This window comes from Berghia stephanieae, chromosome 5, assembly GCF_034508935.2.
Source record: "Berghia stephanieae isolate SIO BIC M18660-M18661 chromosome 5, UCSD_Bste_1.3, whole genome shotgun sequence".
Taxonomy (NCBI): domain Eukaryota; kingdom Metazoa; phylum Mollusca; class Gastropoda; order Nudibranchia; family Aeolidiidae; genus Berghia; species Berghia stephanieae.
In genome coordinates, this window is record NC_088364.1 from 17000107 (window position 1) to 17013237 (window position 13131).

A 13131-nucleotide genomic window follows, 5' to 3' on the forward strand; every position below is an offset into this window, starting at 1 on the left:
CCCTGTTCTAGAATATTATATTGATTTGTTGCCCTTTATTTTGATTGGAGGAGAGTTACATTGCCACAGCCCACAGCCACTGACCTAGAATAGTTTTGCTACAACAAAAGAACAACAAAAAAAGCTTATTGCAGATTATATATTTATGTAATTTATACTTGATATCACTGGTAGATGTGTACAAAACAGTGATATAATATCATAATATGTATTAATATGTCCCCCATTTCACTATCTTCTCATTGGCGCTTTTGTCGATTGTGACCTCAGTAGGTCACTTCAACATGTGTGAAAAGAGAAAGAAAAAAAAAGTCGCATTCGCATATACTATAAAATACGCCAATACCAAACTAATTATAATTCATATTTCCATGGAGAGAGAGAGAGAGAGAGAGAGAGAGAGAGAGAGAGAGAGAGAGAGAGAGAGAGAGAGAGAGAGAGAGAGAGAGCATAATATGATTATTTTCTTACTGCAGACCCAATCTGGCTACATTTGGTTTTTGATATTTCATTTACATCTAATTAAACAATGCACACATTATAAGATATAATTTTAGGTCAAAATGAATTGTTGCAGACGAAAGATGATAAACAAAAATAAAGAATGATAAAATTAAATGTATACTAAACAAAATGGCCAAATGCTCTTGTGACGAGTTAAGTCTCGTAAATTCTCTGAGTTTACGAGATAAGTGTGTTGCTAAGAGAAACACTACAATCCAAGCTAGCGGCCACAGTAGGTAAGTTTGCATTAAAGTTGTTTAGTTTCTTTTCGATTAAATATTGCAATTTACTCGCAATACATGGTTATTGAATTTCCTCTCTGTTTTCAATATGTACATATATGTTCAAATAATTTTCAGGGAAATTATGTGAATTGATTTAATGAAACAGATCTTGCACTTGCACCTCTGCTGAATCAGAAAGTGACTTTTAGTACACTTCACTACCCGAACACTGACTAACTTACTTACTGATACTGAACTGAACTCGTTCTAAATCTCAATCCTATTCATGCCTCTAAAGTTTAATATGAAGGTTATGCTCATCGTTTTTGCGATCAACTAATCAAAATACTGATCCACGCGGAGTTTATAAGTAGATCTCTATCTAGAGTTAAATAACTTTTCGCCTACTTTCAAATGCACAGTGTACATAGTTACATGGGTGTGGACTCCTTGTCATTTTACAATAGAATACACTCTTTGCCAGTCAACCATTTATCTCACTTCACGACTGATTCAGTCACCAGGGCTATTACACTGTACACTATAAAGCGTACAATTATTCTAAGCAAGAAATATAAACCTGCTGGAATGACTTCCAATGTTGGAAAATTTAGCTAAATATTTTCAAGTTACGATTCTCGTAATTAATTTAATAATGTAGATAGTTAAAATTTGAATATTATTGAAGCCAGGGCATTATTTATAATTATCCTTGATTCTGATATATTTATTTTAAAATTATACTATTTTATTATCGGTATCGAATTGCTTATTCACAGTAGTACTGCGAATAGTGCGTAATCACTATTTGCAGTAGTAGAAACGCTCTCCCGTCTCTGAAAATTAGTTTTTGTCCTCTCACTGAACACAACACTATTTTCTGTTCAAAATGGGCTGTTGCAAGGCCCTCTATATAGTGTTCCTAGTGTTTGCTATATAGAGGGCCTTGGGTGTTGTCGAATGGCTTGAAGTTGAATGAGTGTGCTAATTTGAGAAGGGAAGAAAAGGAGGGATGATTGAAACATTTTGTGTGACTGAGAATTGAGATTTTGAACGTTTCAACTTTTCCTTCAAGTCTGAAACTTGACAAGGTCGTATTTTGTTTTGTTTTTGTTACCCCAACCCAATCCATGAAAATTTCCCTATCCCCACTTCTCCGACTTCGTGCACATCTTGAAATCTATCAGCTTATCTGTCAGATTACTTTAATGAGAATAGTTCCGTTCCCGTTGATTGTATTAGTTAAATATATTTTAATATATTTTTTATTTTTAAAGTTCCAGGAATCTCTCTCTCTCTCTCTCTCTCTCTCTCTCTCTCTCTCTCTCTCTCTCTCTCTCTCTCTCTCTCTCTCTCTCTCTCACACACACACACACACACACTCTCGCCATTGCTCATGACTCATCTCAGTGCTCCTGTAAATAATAGAAGTTACCATCAATAAACGACCTCTACAACTACAGCCACCACCACATCATCATTACTACTACTACCACAGCAACCTCTACATTGTTATCAAAACTATACAACCACCACCACTTTTACATCATCATCCTCCTCATCATCATCACTACCACCACCACTACTACAACCACAACCATCACGTCATCATCATTACTATCACTACCACAGCAACCACATCGTTATCAAAACTACAGCATCTGCCACCACCATTACATCATCATCATTATCCTTATAGTCATTATCACTCCCACTACTACAGCATCACCACCACCATATCAACACCACCATCACTGCACAACAACAGACACACCGCCATCGTCAACGAAACGAGAAATGATACTAATAGTAATAAGTTTTAAAAATGAATGAAAAAAAATTATTATAATAATAATGTAGTTTATTTATATTTTGCGCCCAATTCTCTATACAAAAAAGCTCTAGGCGAGTAGGCTACTACTGCAAATACAGAACGAACCCGCATTTGCACTACTACTGCAAATAACTAACTGAAATGAATGAATATCTACTCCAACTACTGCAAATAACGAATACAACCGCTATCTACTCTTCGCAGTACTACTGCGAATCGAGGAAATCATTATTCACAGTACTACTGCGAATAGAGGAAATCACTATTCACAGTACTACTGCGAATTGAGGTGGCCTATTATCATTATTATTATTATTATTATTATTATTATTATTATTATTATTATTATTATTATTATTATTATTATTATTATTATTATCATTATCATTATTATTATTATTATTATTATTATTATTATTATTATTATTGTCTGAAGAGACTCGGGCAATATTTTTTTATTGACAGATTTATTTCTGGTGCCAGAGAATAGGATTATCCTGATATTGTCATTATTTTTTTGCTTTTTTTCAGATTAAACAATTTCATATGAGTAGTCAAGGATAAAAAATAAAAATGGAAATAGTATACGTATATACCAAGAAACGGTCCGAATTCGGACGTCAGTGTAACTTCTCTGACAGACCTGCAGAGCTCCATGTCGACATTGCTCCTGATGACAATGCACTTGAAAACTTTATTGAGAGGGACCCAGTGGACATTGGAATACAATGTGTTCAAGAAATGTCAGAACATGAGGTAGGAATACTTTGAATTTCAATTCCAAACATTACTTTACAATATGGCATCAATTTGGTATATCAATTAAAAGATTTGTACAATGTCCCTCCATTACAATCGCAAAACCATTTTGACCTTGAAAAATGCATAACTTGACCTATCTAGCTCAAGTGAGATACTATCAGAATTGCTTGCTTTAGATTCTTCTTCTCCTTTTATATGCAACCAATACCATCGTGTTGTTGATAAGAGCTGCTGTTTTATTGAGTGCACTCATTATTGCTCTAGACTGCTCTTATCTTGGTGCCTATACCTTGTCACCTTGCAAATGTTTCAATCCTTTGCGTTGTTTAGGATGAAACACTTTTGACGGCTATACAGTCATGTCTTTCTTTCATAGGTGAGATGAGATAATTTTTTATTCATCTTTATTTCAGCTCTGTAATACAGAAATTCTTGATTCTGGATATATGCACCTAATTTTGGAACAAATCAATAAAGAAAGGGGTTTATGCTCCCATAAACTGAACTCTCAAATTTGGAACCGTGGGGAGTGAGATGGCCAAATAGATATACATTGCATTTCTAATTGGGAGACATGAGTTTAAACTCTACTTCCGCATCTTTTTTTTTCCTAGAGCAAAACATATTACCCTGTATTTCTCACTTTACGGTGCTGCACTGCCTTGGTTAAATAGATATCTTCTCAAGATAGACTCTCTAAAAGAAAAATTATACCTTAGAATGAATATAGGAAATATCATCATTTATTGTATTTTTTTTCATATATATTATTGTAACTCCTTAGTCCTTTTACTGATTCTAAATGATGATTCTTGATATTAATCCAGCAAATTTTGTAATCGAGACAAATTGATAGAAATGGAGATGTCCAGATCATCTAGATGCAACAGTATAAAATGTGTGATTATTCCAAGCATTGTAAGAATGACTTTTGTAATTGCTATGTCTATGTTCTGATGGTTTCAGCAAATTGTTATTTTTAACTCCACGTGATGGTAGTTATAAATAACCAATGGTCTAACCAAGGACGAAAAGGACTTTACATAGAGCATCCAGGACAATATTCCTGGATTATATAAGGGAGTCAGCTTCTTGTGATTTTTTTTTACCTATCTCCTTAAACCTCTTCATCCCCTACTCTACCCCAACAATTGGACACTGTCTCAAAGGATGTCAGTTCATGTAGACACTTTTTACTGCTTACATAGAGTTGTTATCTTAGACAGAGACCATTATCTCAAGAAAGGAAAGATGACAGAATTATCAGAGAGAAAATATGATGTTAGATACAAATACCAACTTATGCACTTGCAAGTTTTGTTTTGCTTAATTTGGTCTTTTATAGTCATATTTGTCATTATCATAATGTTTTATGAGTTTATTTCACGATATGTATGTGATCTTATTCCATATAGGCCAATACAGAACGATTTGAAACTGGTGTGAGAGGTGTTAATCATACAGAGGGTGGTTGGCCAAAAGATATCAACCCAAATGAAGTCGAACAAGTCACTCGTTACAGAAAGAAAGTGGAGAAAGATGAAACATATATCAACGCTGTCTTAAATCTTGGAACAGTAAGTTATTTTAGTCATGTATTTGTTGGAATGGCAGAGAAAATATATTTATGCATAAAACTGAAAAGCTTGTTGTAGTTGGTAAGTGAGTGTGTGTGCATATATGTGTGTGTGTGTGTCTGAGAGAGAGAGAGAGAGAGAGAGAGAGAGAGAGAGAGAGAGAGAGAGAGAGAGAGAGAGAGATTTAGTAATAATATACTTGTATTTGTGTCAGTAGTCATGATAGAGGTAATATTTGTGGTAGTAGCAGTTGTAGTAGTTGTAGTAGCACAGTTCATTTCGCTTAATCGCACACTCCGCTTTTATGCTACACATTCCAGAAAAACGAAATTTTTTCTATATAATCGCTCAACTTAATCGCACATCATCTCTGTTTAATCACTACACAGTGATTGGAGTGATAACCAACAGCCATATGAAAACAACGATGCTGTACTCGTTTCACACAACTTTTCGGTCAAAGCATTCTATCAGTTTGTAACAATGGACAACAGTATATCCATCAGTGGTGAACTGATATCTCAGGAACCCCTGGACTCCATTCAGCCACACAAAGACAATGTCTAGATTATGAAGATGAGTCATCGGAATGTGACCCACAACCCCTGACAAACACTGAAATACTTGACATGGTAGACAAACTACGCCACTTCATCCAAGAAGAATGCTTGACAGATGATCTAGTAGTAAGGGTAGTAGTAGGAGTAGTAGTAGTAGTAGTAGTAGTAGAGTAGTAGTAGTAGTAGTAGTAGTAGTAGTAGTAGTAGTAGTAGTAGTATTGGTAGTAGTGGTAGTCCAGTCTAAGCCGGTATTTGGAACACCGATTTATTGGAGCAGCTGTTTTGTTGGAATGATCTGTCTTTTTTCTGTATAATTTCTACTGGTTAATCAGAATGTTTGCCAGTTAATTGGAATGATTCCAGAGCCTTAGCAAATGTGTTAAGACTTATTTTTTTTTATAAGTAGTCAAAAACAATTATCCTCATTAAACAGAATGGGAATGCAGTCATCCCACCAAAAGTTGATTGATTAACATATTGGCATTGAGTCTAATGCAATCAATTCCCTTTGATAAGGTAATTTTGCAGTCATGATGAGCAAGAATTGATTAATAAAATAGCAGGTAATGATGCAATGTTTGATTTTCTTTTGACAAGGCAAGCCGCGTCCAATAAAATTATATAATGTCTTATAAATCAATATGGAACAGGATTAATAGGTATATCCTTGATTTATCTGGCCTCTTTTTGAGATATGAATGTAGTGACAATTCCATTTGAATGTGAAGTTATACTATAGGGCAACATATTTACTTTCAGCTACCATCCTGACTACGCACATGTAATGTTTCATGTGACAAAGAATGGAAAATAAAATTTCAGACAAACAAAGTGATGCTCTGCATTCTATATATTACTTTATAGCCATTGCAAAAGATATGTGTAATCTTGATATGGAGGCCACAAGTGGAATTGGTCAATTGGAATGCCGTTTAATTGGAACAAATTCTGAGTAACTGTACGGTTCCAATAAAGCGACTTCCTCTGGTGTAGTAATTGTAGTAGTATAAGTAGTAGTAGTAGTAGTAGTTGTTGTTGTTGTTGTGGTAGTAGTAGCAGTAATTTTCGTGTGGTTTTGTTTGTTTTTTTTTAATGGCTGTTAGATAATTTAATTTATATGCAAATGTATCATAGATAGCCTTCAAATATATTTGAATTAGACTTGAACTTGGTACTAATATTACAAATTGTTTAAAGTTGGTTACGATAATTTGTTAATGTACCTAATTATAATTTTTTAAATCTCTGCAAACCTTTATAATGTCAAAAATAATTACTCCCCCAGGCCATGGAACACTGTATTCAACAAAACAATGCCATAGACATCTATGAAGAATACTTTGAAGATGTTGATGCCGAAAATATTGATGAAGCCGCATCTGCCAAAACCATTAACGTTTTCAGGTGATAATGAATTTATGACCTGAATGTTTATTATCATGAATTTTTCTTTATTAGTCAGCGTGGAAATGTTAACCTGAAAAATGGAGCTTGGTCTCAGGTTCTGTTAACACGTTTCCCTCAATAATAAAAGGGTAGTTAAATCTCTTTAGATCTGGAAAAATTGTGGACAGGGTAGGAAGGATAATCCTACAACTTTATGTCGATGACCTTGGCCAGATCAAGCCTTAGCAACTATTCTAACATGGGACTCTGTTCACTTTTCCATCATTATTATAAGAAGTCCTCCAAAGTGTTAGACCAGTTTCTTTTCCAGTAAACAGATGGTATCAAGATTTCTTGTTATCCTTTGATTAGAAAGGACTTTTCCACTAGATCTAAGAGACTGAGCTATTTAGTCACTTCTAGGTGCACTAAGGGGTCAGAAACAATAATAATCTTGACTCAATCTGGGATAGAAACCAGTTCTTTTCATTGTAAGTTGAGTGCTCTACCAATTAATCTATATAGACTCTCAGTTACCACACTAAGATATATAGTTGCCTTTTTTTTCTCGATAGTCAGGTATCAATAGCTGAGGAATTGGATAATAATATCCTTATTGTGATTGTGCTTTCAGCAATTTCTTTCATTATTTTAGTATCTATGATAAGGCCTATGATTACAAGAATCTTATTTGTCAGTTAGGATATGCATAACCACTTTTCATAGTTTTAAAATCTGAATTTGTGTTTCCTATTATATTTTAGGAGTAAGGATACATTTTTCCTGTGACGGGATCTAGACAATTGTGATATACGTGTACATATTTACTTGACATAGGGATTTTTTGTTTAAAATATAGAATATGTAATTTAGATTACACTTATATTCTTTATTCATGACAATGACTATAATTTTTACACTTCATAAAATGACAGTTTTGTAATTTTGAACAATTTACATTCATATTCAACCTGACATAATACTGGATTGAGGCAATCGGTCACAAATATAGTTATTGTTATTTTCTTTTTATCAGGAATTCAATGCAGCAGTCAATTCGAATAATAAGATTTCAAATATATTTATTTACACTAAAGATACAAATATTTCTTTCATTTTTTTACCTGTTTAGAGATCCTAACGAGATTAAGAGAACGGCCACACACATTTCCTGGTATCCTGACGGTCCCCGTAAACTTGCTGTTGCTTACTGTAATCTCCAATTCCAAAGTGCATCTCCAGAAACCAGCATGGACTCATACATATGGGATGTCGGTATGACATTTTATTTTATAAATGCTTTTCAACCAAATGTCGACTTAATTTAGAGCATATTGCTTCTAAGATATCCGTTTCTGTATTAGCACTGGTACGATGTTTTTACATCTTATAGCCAGGTACTCGTTCACACACAATTTGAGTGTTTATGTGTAAAAATGTGTTTTACATTAACACCCAAAGCAGTGGTCAGAATTTTGTGATCATAATCACCCTTTTGTTCACTAACCAGACTCAACATTAGGTGGATTTATTGCAATAGAGGGGACACTGTGTTGCCAAACATACCACTTTCCAGATGAGTTTTGAAGATGAGGCCTGATTGATAACTCTAGATTGATTTTAAAGTACTACTAGAGTCGAAATCCATGAAGCATTCGGTTATCCCAGATTTTTTTTTTATCGTGAATAGGACAGAGACTTTCATATTCTTTGACTTGACAATGGTCTTTTCATTACTTTTTAAAGTATTTTTCATTATCTACAGAGATTTGAAAAAATAAAATATAACAGTAATCAAACATGAGCTTTTATATTGTGCAATATTCACTAAATGTGACTGAAGCACCTCACAAGAGGTCTCAAGCCAACCACAACACTTATGATATATAAGACGAGCATGAACTTTTAAGGTGTTATTACACAATTGCTTTCAATTTGAACCAGCTTCATGATTCATTTCAAAGTTTGATCTGAAATATTCAAACATCTTCTGACCCAAATACGTATACAAATCTCTAACAAAGCTGTTACTAAATCGGTCCTCTCAAATATCTTATACTTATAATTGTGATGCTTTTCCTTTTCATCTGGGTCCATATCTGAAATTAGATTAACTAAGAAGTAGCATCAATCAATATATCATGAGATTCACATTGTTCATTTCTTCACCACAGAAAACCCCAACAAACCTGAGATGACCCTCAAGCCTGTATCACCGTTAGTGTGTTTAGAATACAACCCCAAAGACTCACACATTCTCCTAGGAGGGTGCTACAATGGACAAATAGGTTAGCATTAAAACCCGAGTGTTATTAATACAATATTGTTTCTTTGTCCATAAAAGCATTTTCCTATCTCATTAAAATTACTCCAAAATGATAGCATTGAATTGTGTGGTATAGTAGAAACGAGAAAGTCAAAAGAAAACAAATTGAGTGAAGGAAATCAACTCATTGTCCTTTAAAAGAATAAGATTTTTTAAATAATTAAGTAAAAGAGAAATTCTTTTTTTCCTTATTTATTCCAGTTAGACTATTTTCCGACAGACAGGTCCTATTCTTTTCCCATATTTCTTATAGATTGGTATACTTTATGTTTGTGTGACTATTGAGAATGGATGAGAACATTTATAAAAAAAATAATAAAAAGAATTTTGCAATAATATAGCAGTTGTCCACGACAAATAAACCATGTCTCAGCATTTTACTTTTTTTTTTTGGTACATCCTGAGGATGGTACATTAAATATTTATTATATAGAACTTAATATGCAGCCTGTGAAGGGATGGTGCACTTTTTTAGAAACAGACAATGCTGCTTTACACCAAGGGAAAGATCTCTCAATTTGATATGGATCTCCAGTTAGCAAAAGCATTTCCCAATGAACGACTGTCATAGAGGGTCCCAAGTATCAGCTCAAATCCTCGGAGGACAAAGTTAGGTCCTGTTATGAGTCCAAGACCTTACCACTATACCACAGCAAAACACTGCAGTAGATGATTGAGGGGTGAATAACATATAGAGTTTGCAAGACTTCACCAAAAATTATTTATTCTTTACCACTTAATAATATGTCTCTGCGTTATACGTCTGATTCAATTTTAACTTATTATTTCAGCTTATTGGGACACTAGAAAAGGCTCCCAACCCGTAGAATTGACCCCAATTGAACAGTCCCATCGTGACCCCGCCTACAAAACGGTCTGGGTCCAATCCAAAACAGGCACTGAGTGTTTCTCTACTTCAACTGATGGGCAGGTCTTATGGTGGGACATCAGAAAGATGGGAGAGCCCACAGACAAAATGTACCTCGATAAAAAACAAGAATTTCATAATGCACAAGGAGCTTATTGTTTAGAATATGAACCCACAATGGTGAGTAGTGGCTCAGTGATAAGGTAATGGTGACTTAATAGTAAAGTAGTCCTTCAGAGCCATTAGACCCATGGAGCTGGAGTTTATGCCAATTTCTATAGCATGAAACGGACAAAACAATTGCTTGTAATCCTTTGGATAGGGCGCTAGTCTATCACAAAGTACTTTCTGCCAGATCTGATGGATCCAGCTACCCAATCACTGCAGGATGGAAAGGGGGTCCGGAAAAAATCTCGACTGCACCTGGGATCGATCTCGGCCTCTTTGATTGTGAAGCAAGTGTTCTACCAATTGAGCTATCGGGAACCCCTAAAAGATGGCGGTTAATTTACACTGTGGACTATTTACATATTTAACATTTTGCTTAACTTTGCAAACAGTGGTTAAAAGACACACACAAAGTATTTTTAAAAACTGTGCCTGAAATTTGGCAAGTGTTTCACTTTATAGCCCCAAAAAATGACAATGATGAATGTCTTTAACTTATTTTTCGTCAATTCTTTACCATCTGCCACCTGTTAAAATGAGTATTGAAAATTTTGAACTTTCATCATAAAAGAACAAAATACTTAACACGGAACAATTCAGGTTCAAAACCCTTCCTCAGCTAACAACAACAACAACAACAAAAACAAAAACCTAGCTAAAACAGAAATACCACATCTAATATACAGATGGAAGAGAGAAAGGTTCAAAGTATTTTAATTAGGGATGAACGATGATGTTAAGAAAAATCGACCATATATGTAGAGCAATATCCACTAAATTTATTGCCGGGTACTCATTTTACATTTGAGTACAGTGAAAGAATGTGATTAAAGAGCCTTTTCCAAGGACTCAAGTATGCACCACTCAGAGCAGAACTCAAACTCAGGACCTTCCAATCTGAAGGCGAGTGTCACGCCACTAGACTACATTGACACACATAGCCATGTAAATGAGGATCCTTAAATCACATAAACATTATTTTACCTTTAATTTTAACTGTCAATGTCGAGTTCACTCTAAACATAATAGCACATTGAAGTAGTGGGTCAAAAGGAATCAGATATTTTAAAAGAATATCATTTCAAAATCTCGGCATGACGCTATAACTAAAGAATTCTAAAACCTTTCTTTTCAGCCCACAAAATTTATGGTAGGTACAGAACAAGGAAATGTGATATCATGTAACCGCAAAGCCAAGACACCCCTGGATAAAATTGCTGCCACATTTACCGGTCACATAGGTCCAGTGTACGCCTTACAGAGAAATCCACACTTTACCAAAAATTTCCTTAGTGTTGGAGACTGGTGTGCTAGGGTAAGTATTGAATATCAGACTCATCTCACCAAAACGGTAATCAGCAAGCTTTTTATTACCTAGTTTATAACTCATTTATTATTCCAATCAACTCAGGTGTGAATGAGTGCATGGCTATAGATCGCGATGGATATTTATATAGTTCGAAAAAGGAAAAGGGCCCCTAGGAAATGATTTTGTACTGTATGACAGTGTCATTTGATTCCATGTAGCCATGGGGTGTTACATTGTGAAGCACCATTGAGCATGAAGCATTGAGATTTGAGCCATGTCATTTTTTAATGCAAAGTCGTTTTTCAGCGCACAAATAGCAAAGTTGTTTAATAACTAAGCATACTAGGTCATAAAGTAAAAAGAAGTGATACCATTTAGCCAGAGAACTTTTCAAGATATGGACTCATACATACTATCAGAATCATATCAAAATCATAAGAACTTAAGCAATGTATGATTAAACCTTCATACGACAAAATTCATAATGGCCTCTGGTAACTTATACTTTTATGGTTAGTTTCTATCATGTAACATTATAGCTCACTCCAACCCTCAACCTCCTTCACACTCCCACTCTCTATTTCCTCTTTCCCTCCAACAGATATGGTCTGAAGACATCAGAGAATCATCTATTATGTGGACGAAGTAAGTGTGTGCCAATTTAGGTGTTTTCTCAGATCTTGTTATGCGAAGTTTAAATGTTTTATTAACTAAATTGCTGATTGTATATTATGAATGTTATTGTTGCTGTCGTCATCATCATCATCATCATCATCATCATCATCATCATCATCATCATCATCATCATCATCATCATCATTTTCAACTTCATCCCTTTTCCACTCAACTTTCCCTCCCATTCCCAACCCACACCCACCCCTTCCAGACAATATTCGTCCTACTTGACAGACGGATGCTGGAGTCCTATTAGACCAGCCGTCTTCTTCATAACCAAAATGGATGGCACACTCGATGTCTGGGACATCATCTTCAAACAAAACAACCCCACCCTCACTCTTCAGGTCAGAAACTAACACTTGATTTTTTAAAACCTTTACTGATATGTCCAAGTGTAGCAATAATGATAAAAGTTGTTACAATTGTTACTGGTGGGGGGGGGGGGTCTTTTAAATCATCTCTAAATATTAAAACAAATCACTTTCTTTTCACAATGACGATGAAAATTGAAGGGAAATGAGAAGTTCCAGAAAATAAACTTGTTGGGTGAACCCTTTACATACTGGGTTTGATCTTAGTCTAACTGTCATAGTATCTGAATGTTTTTACCAAAACGATTAGTAAACTACTAGATAGAAGCTGTTTGCTATGAATAATATAGAACAAAACTGAGTAAAACATCTTTTAAAAAATCCCTAACATGAATTGTTTTCAGCTTAAAACTCATCTTCAGCCAACAAGAAATACAATCAAAGTAGAAATACATTATGAAGAATCCAGAAACATTTTACATCTTTACTTATATCTATAATAATGGGAGAAATCATTATTTGAAAGATGACAATATACGTGAGTCGCTGTTGTGAGGTTAATAATTGCATAATTCATGTTTAACAATAAATTTCAAGTTTCCATAGGACCATTCCTTGTTTTTA

The 13131-nt window shown here is 34.6% G+C and overlaps 1 protein-coding gene across 8 annotated transcripts in view; it reads left to right on the forward strand.

Annotated features, from left to right (window-relative positions):
* Positions 1 to 677: 677 nt before the first annotated feature.
* Positions 678 to 13131, forward strand: part of LOC144972503 (dynein intermediate chain 3, ciliary-like) — a 28754-nt gene continuing 16300 nt past the window's right edge. For 4 of the 8 annotated variants that reach the window (XM_078913783.1, XM_078913786.1, XM_078913781.1 and 1 more), the window contains exons 1-10: positions 678 to 740; positions 3094 to 3318; positions 4740 to 4901; positions 6747 to 6865; positions 7980 to 8122; positions 9022 to 9135; positions 9965 to 10221; positions 11345 to 11524; positions 12120 to 12163; positions 12405 to 12540. In XM_078913783.1, coding sequence (XP_078769909.1) covers positions 3136 to 3318; positions 4740 to 4901; positions 6747 to 6865; positions 7980 to 8122; positions 9022 to 9135; positions 9965 to 10221; positions 11345 to 11524; positions 12120 to 12163; positions 12405 to 12540 — 1338 coding nt within the window. In that variant the 5' untranslated portion in view covers positions 678 to 740; positions 3094 to 3135. Of the gene's footprint in view, positions 807 to 1600; positions 1820 to 3093; positions 3319 to 4739; positions 4902 to 6746; positions 6866 to 7979; positions 8123 to 9021; positions 9136 to 9964; positions 10222 to 11344; positions 11525 to 12119; positions 12164 to 12404; positions 12541 to 13131 lie in introns of those variants that run through there. The other 4 variants (XM_078913784.1, XM_078913789.1, XM_078913785.1 and 1 more) reach the window with 4 other exon arrangements.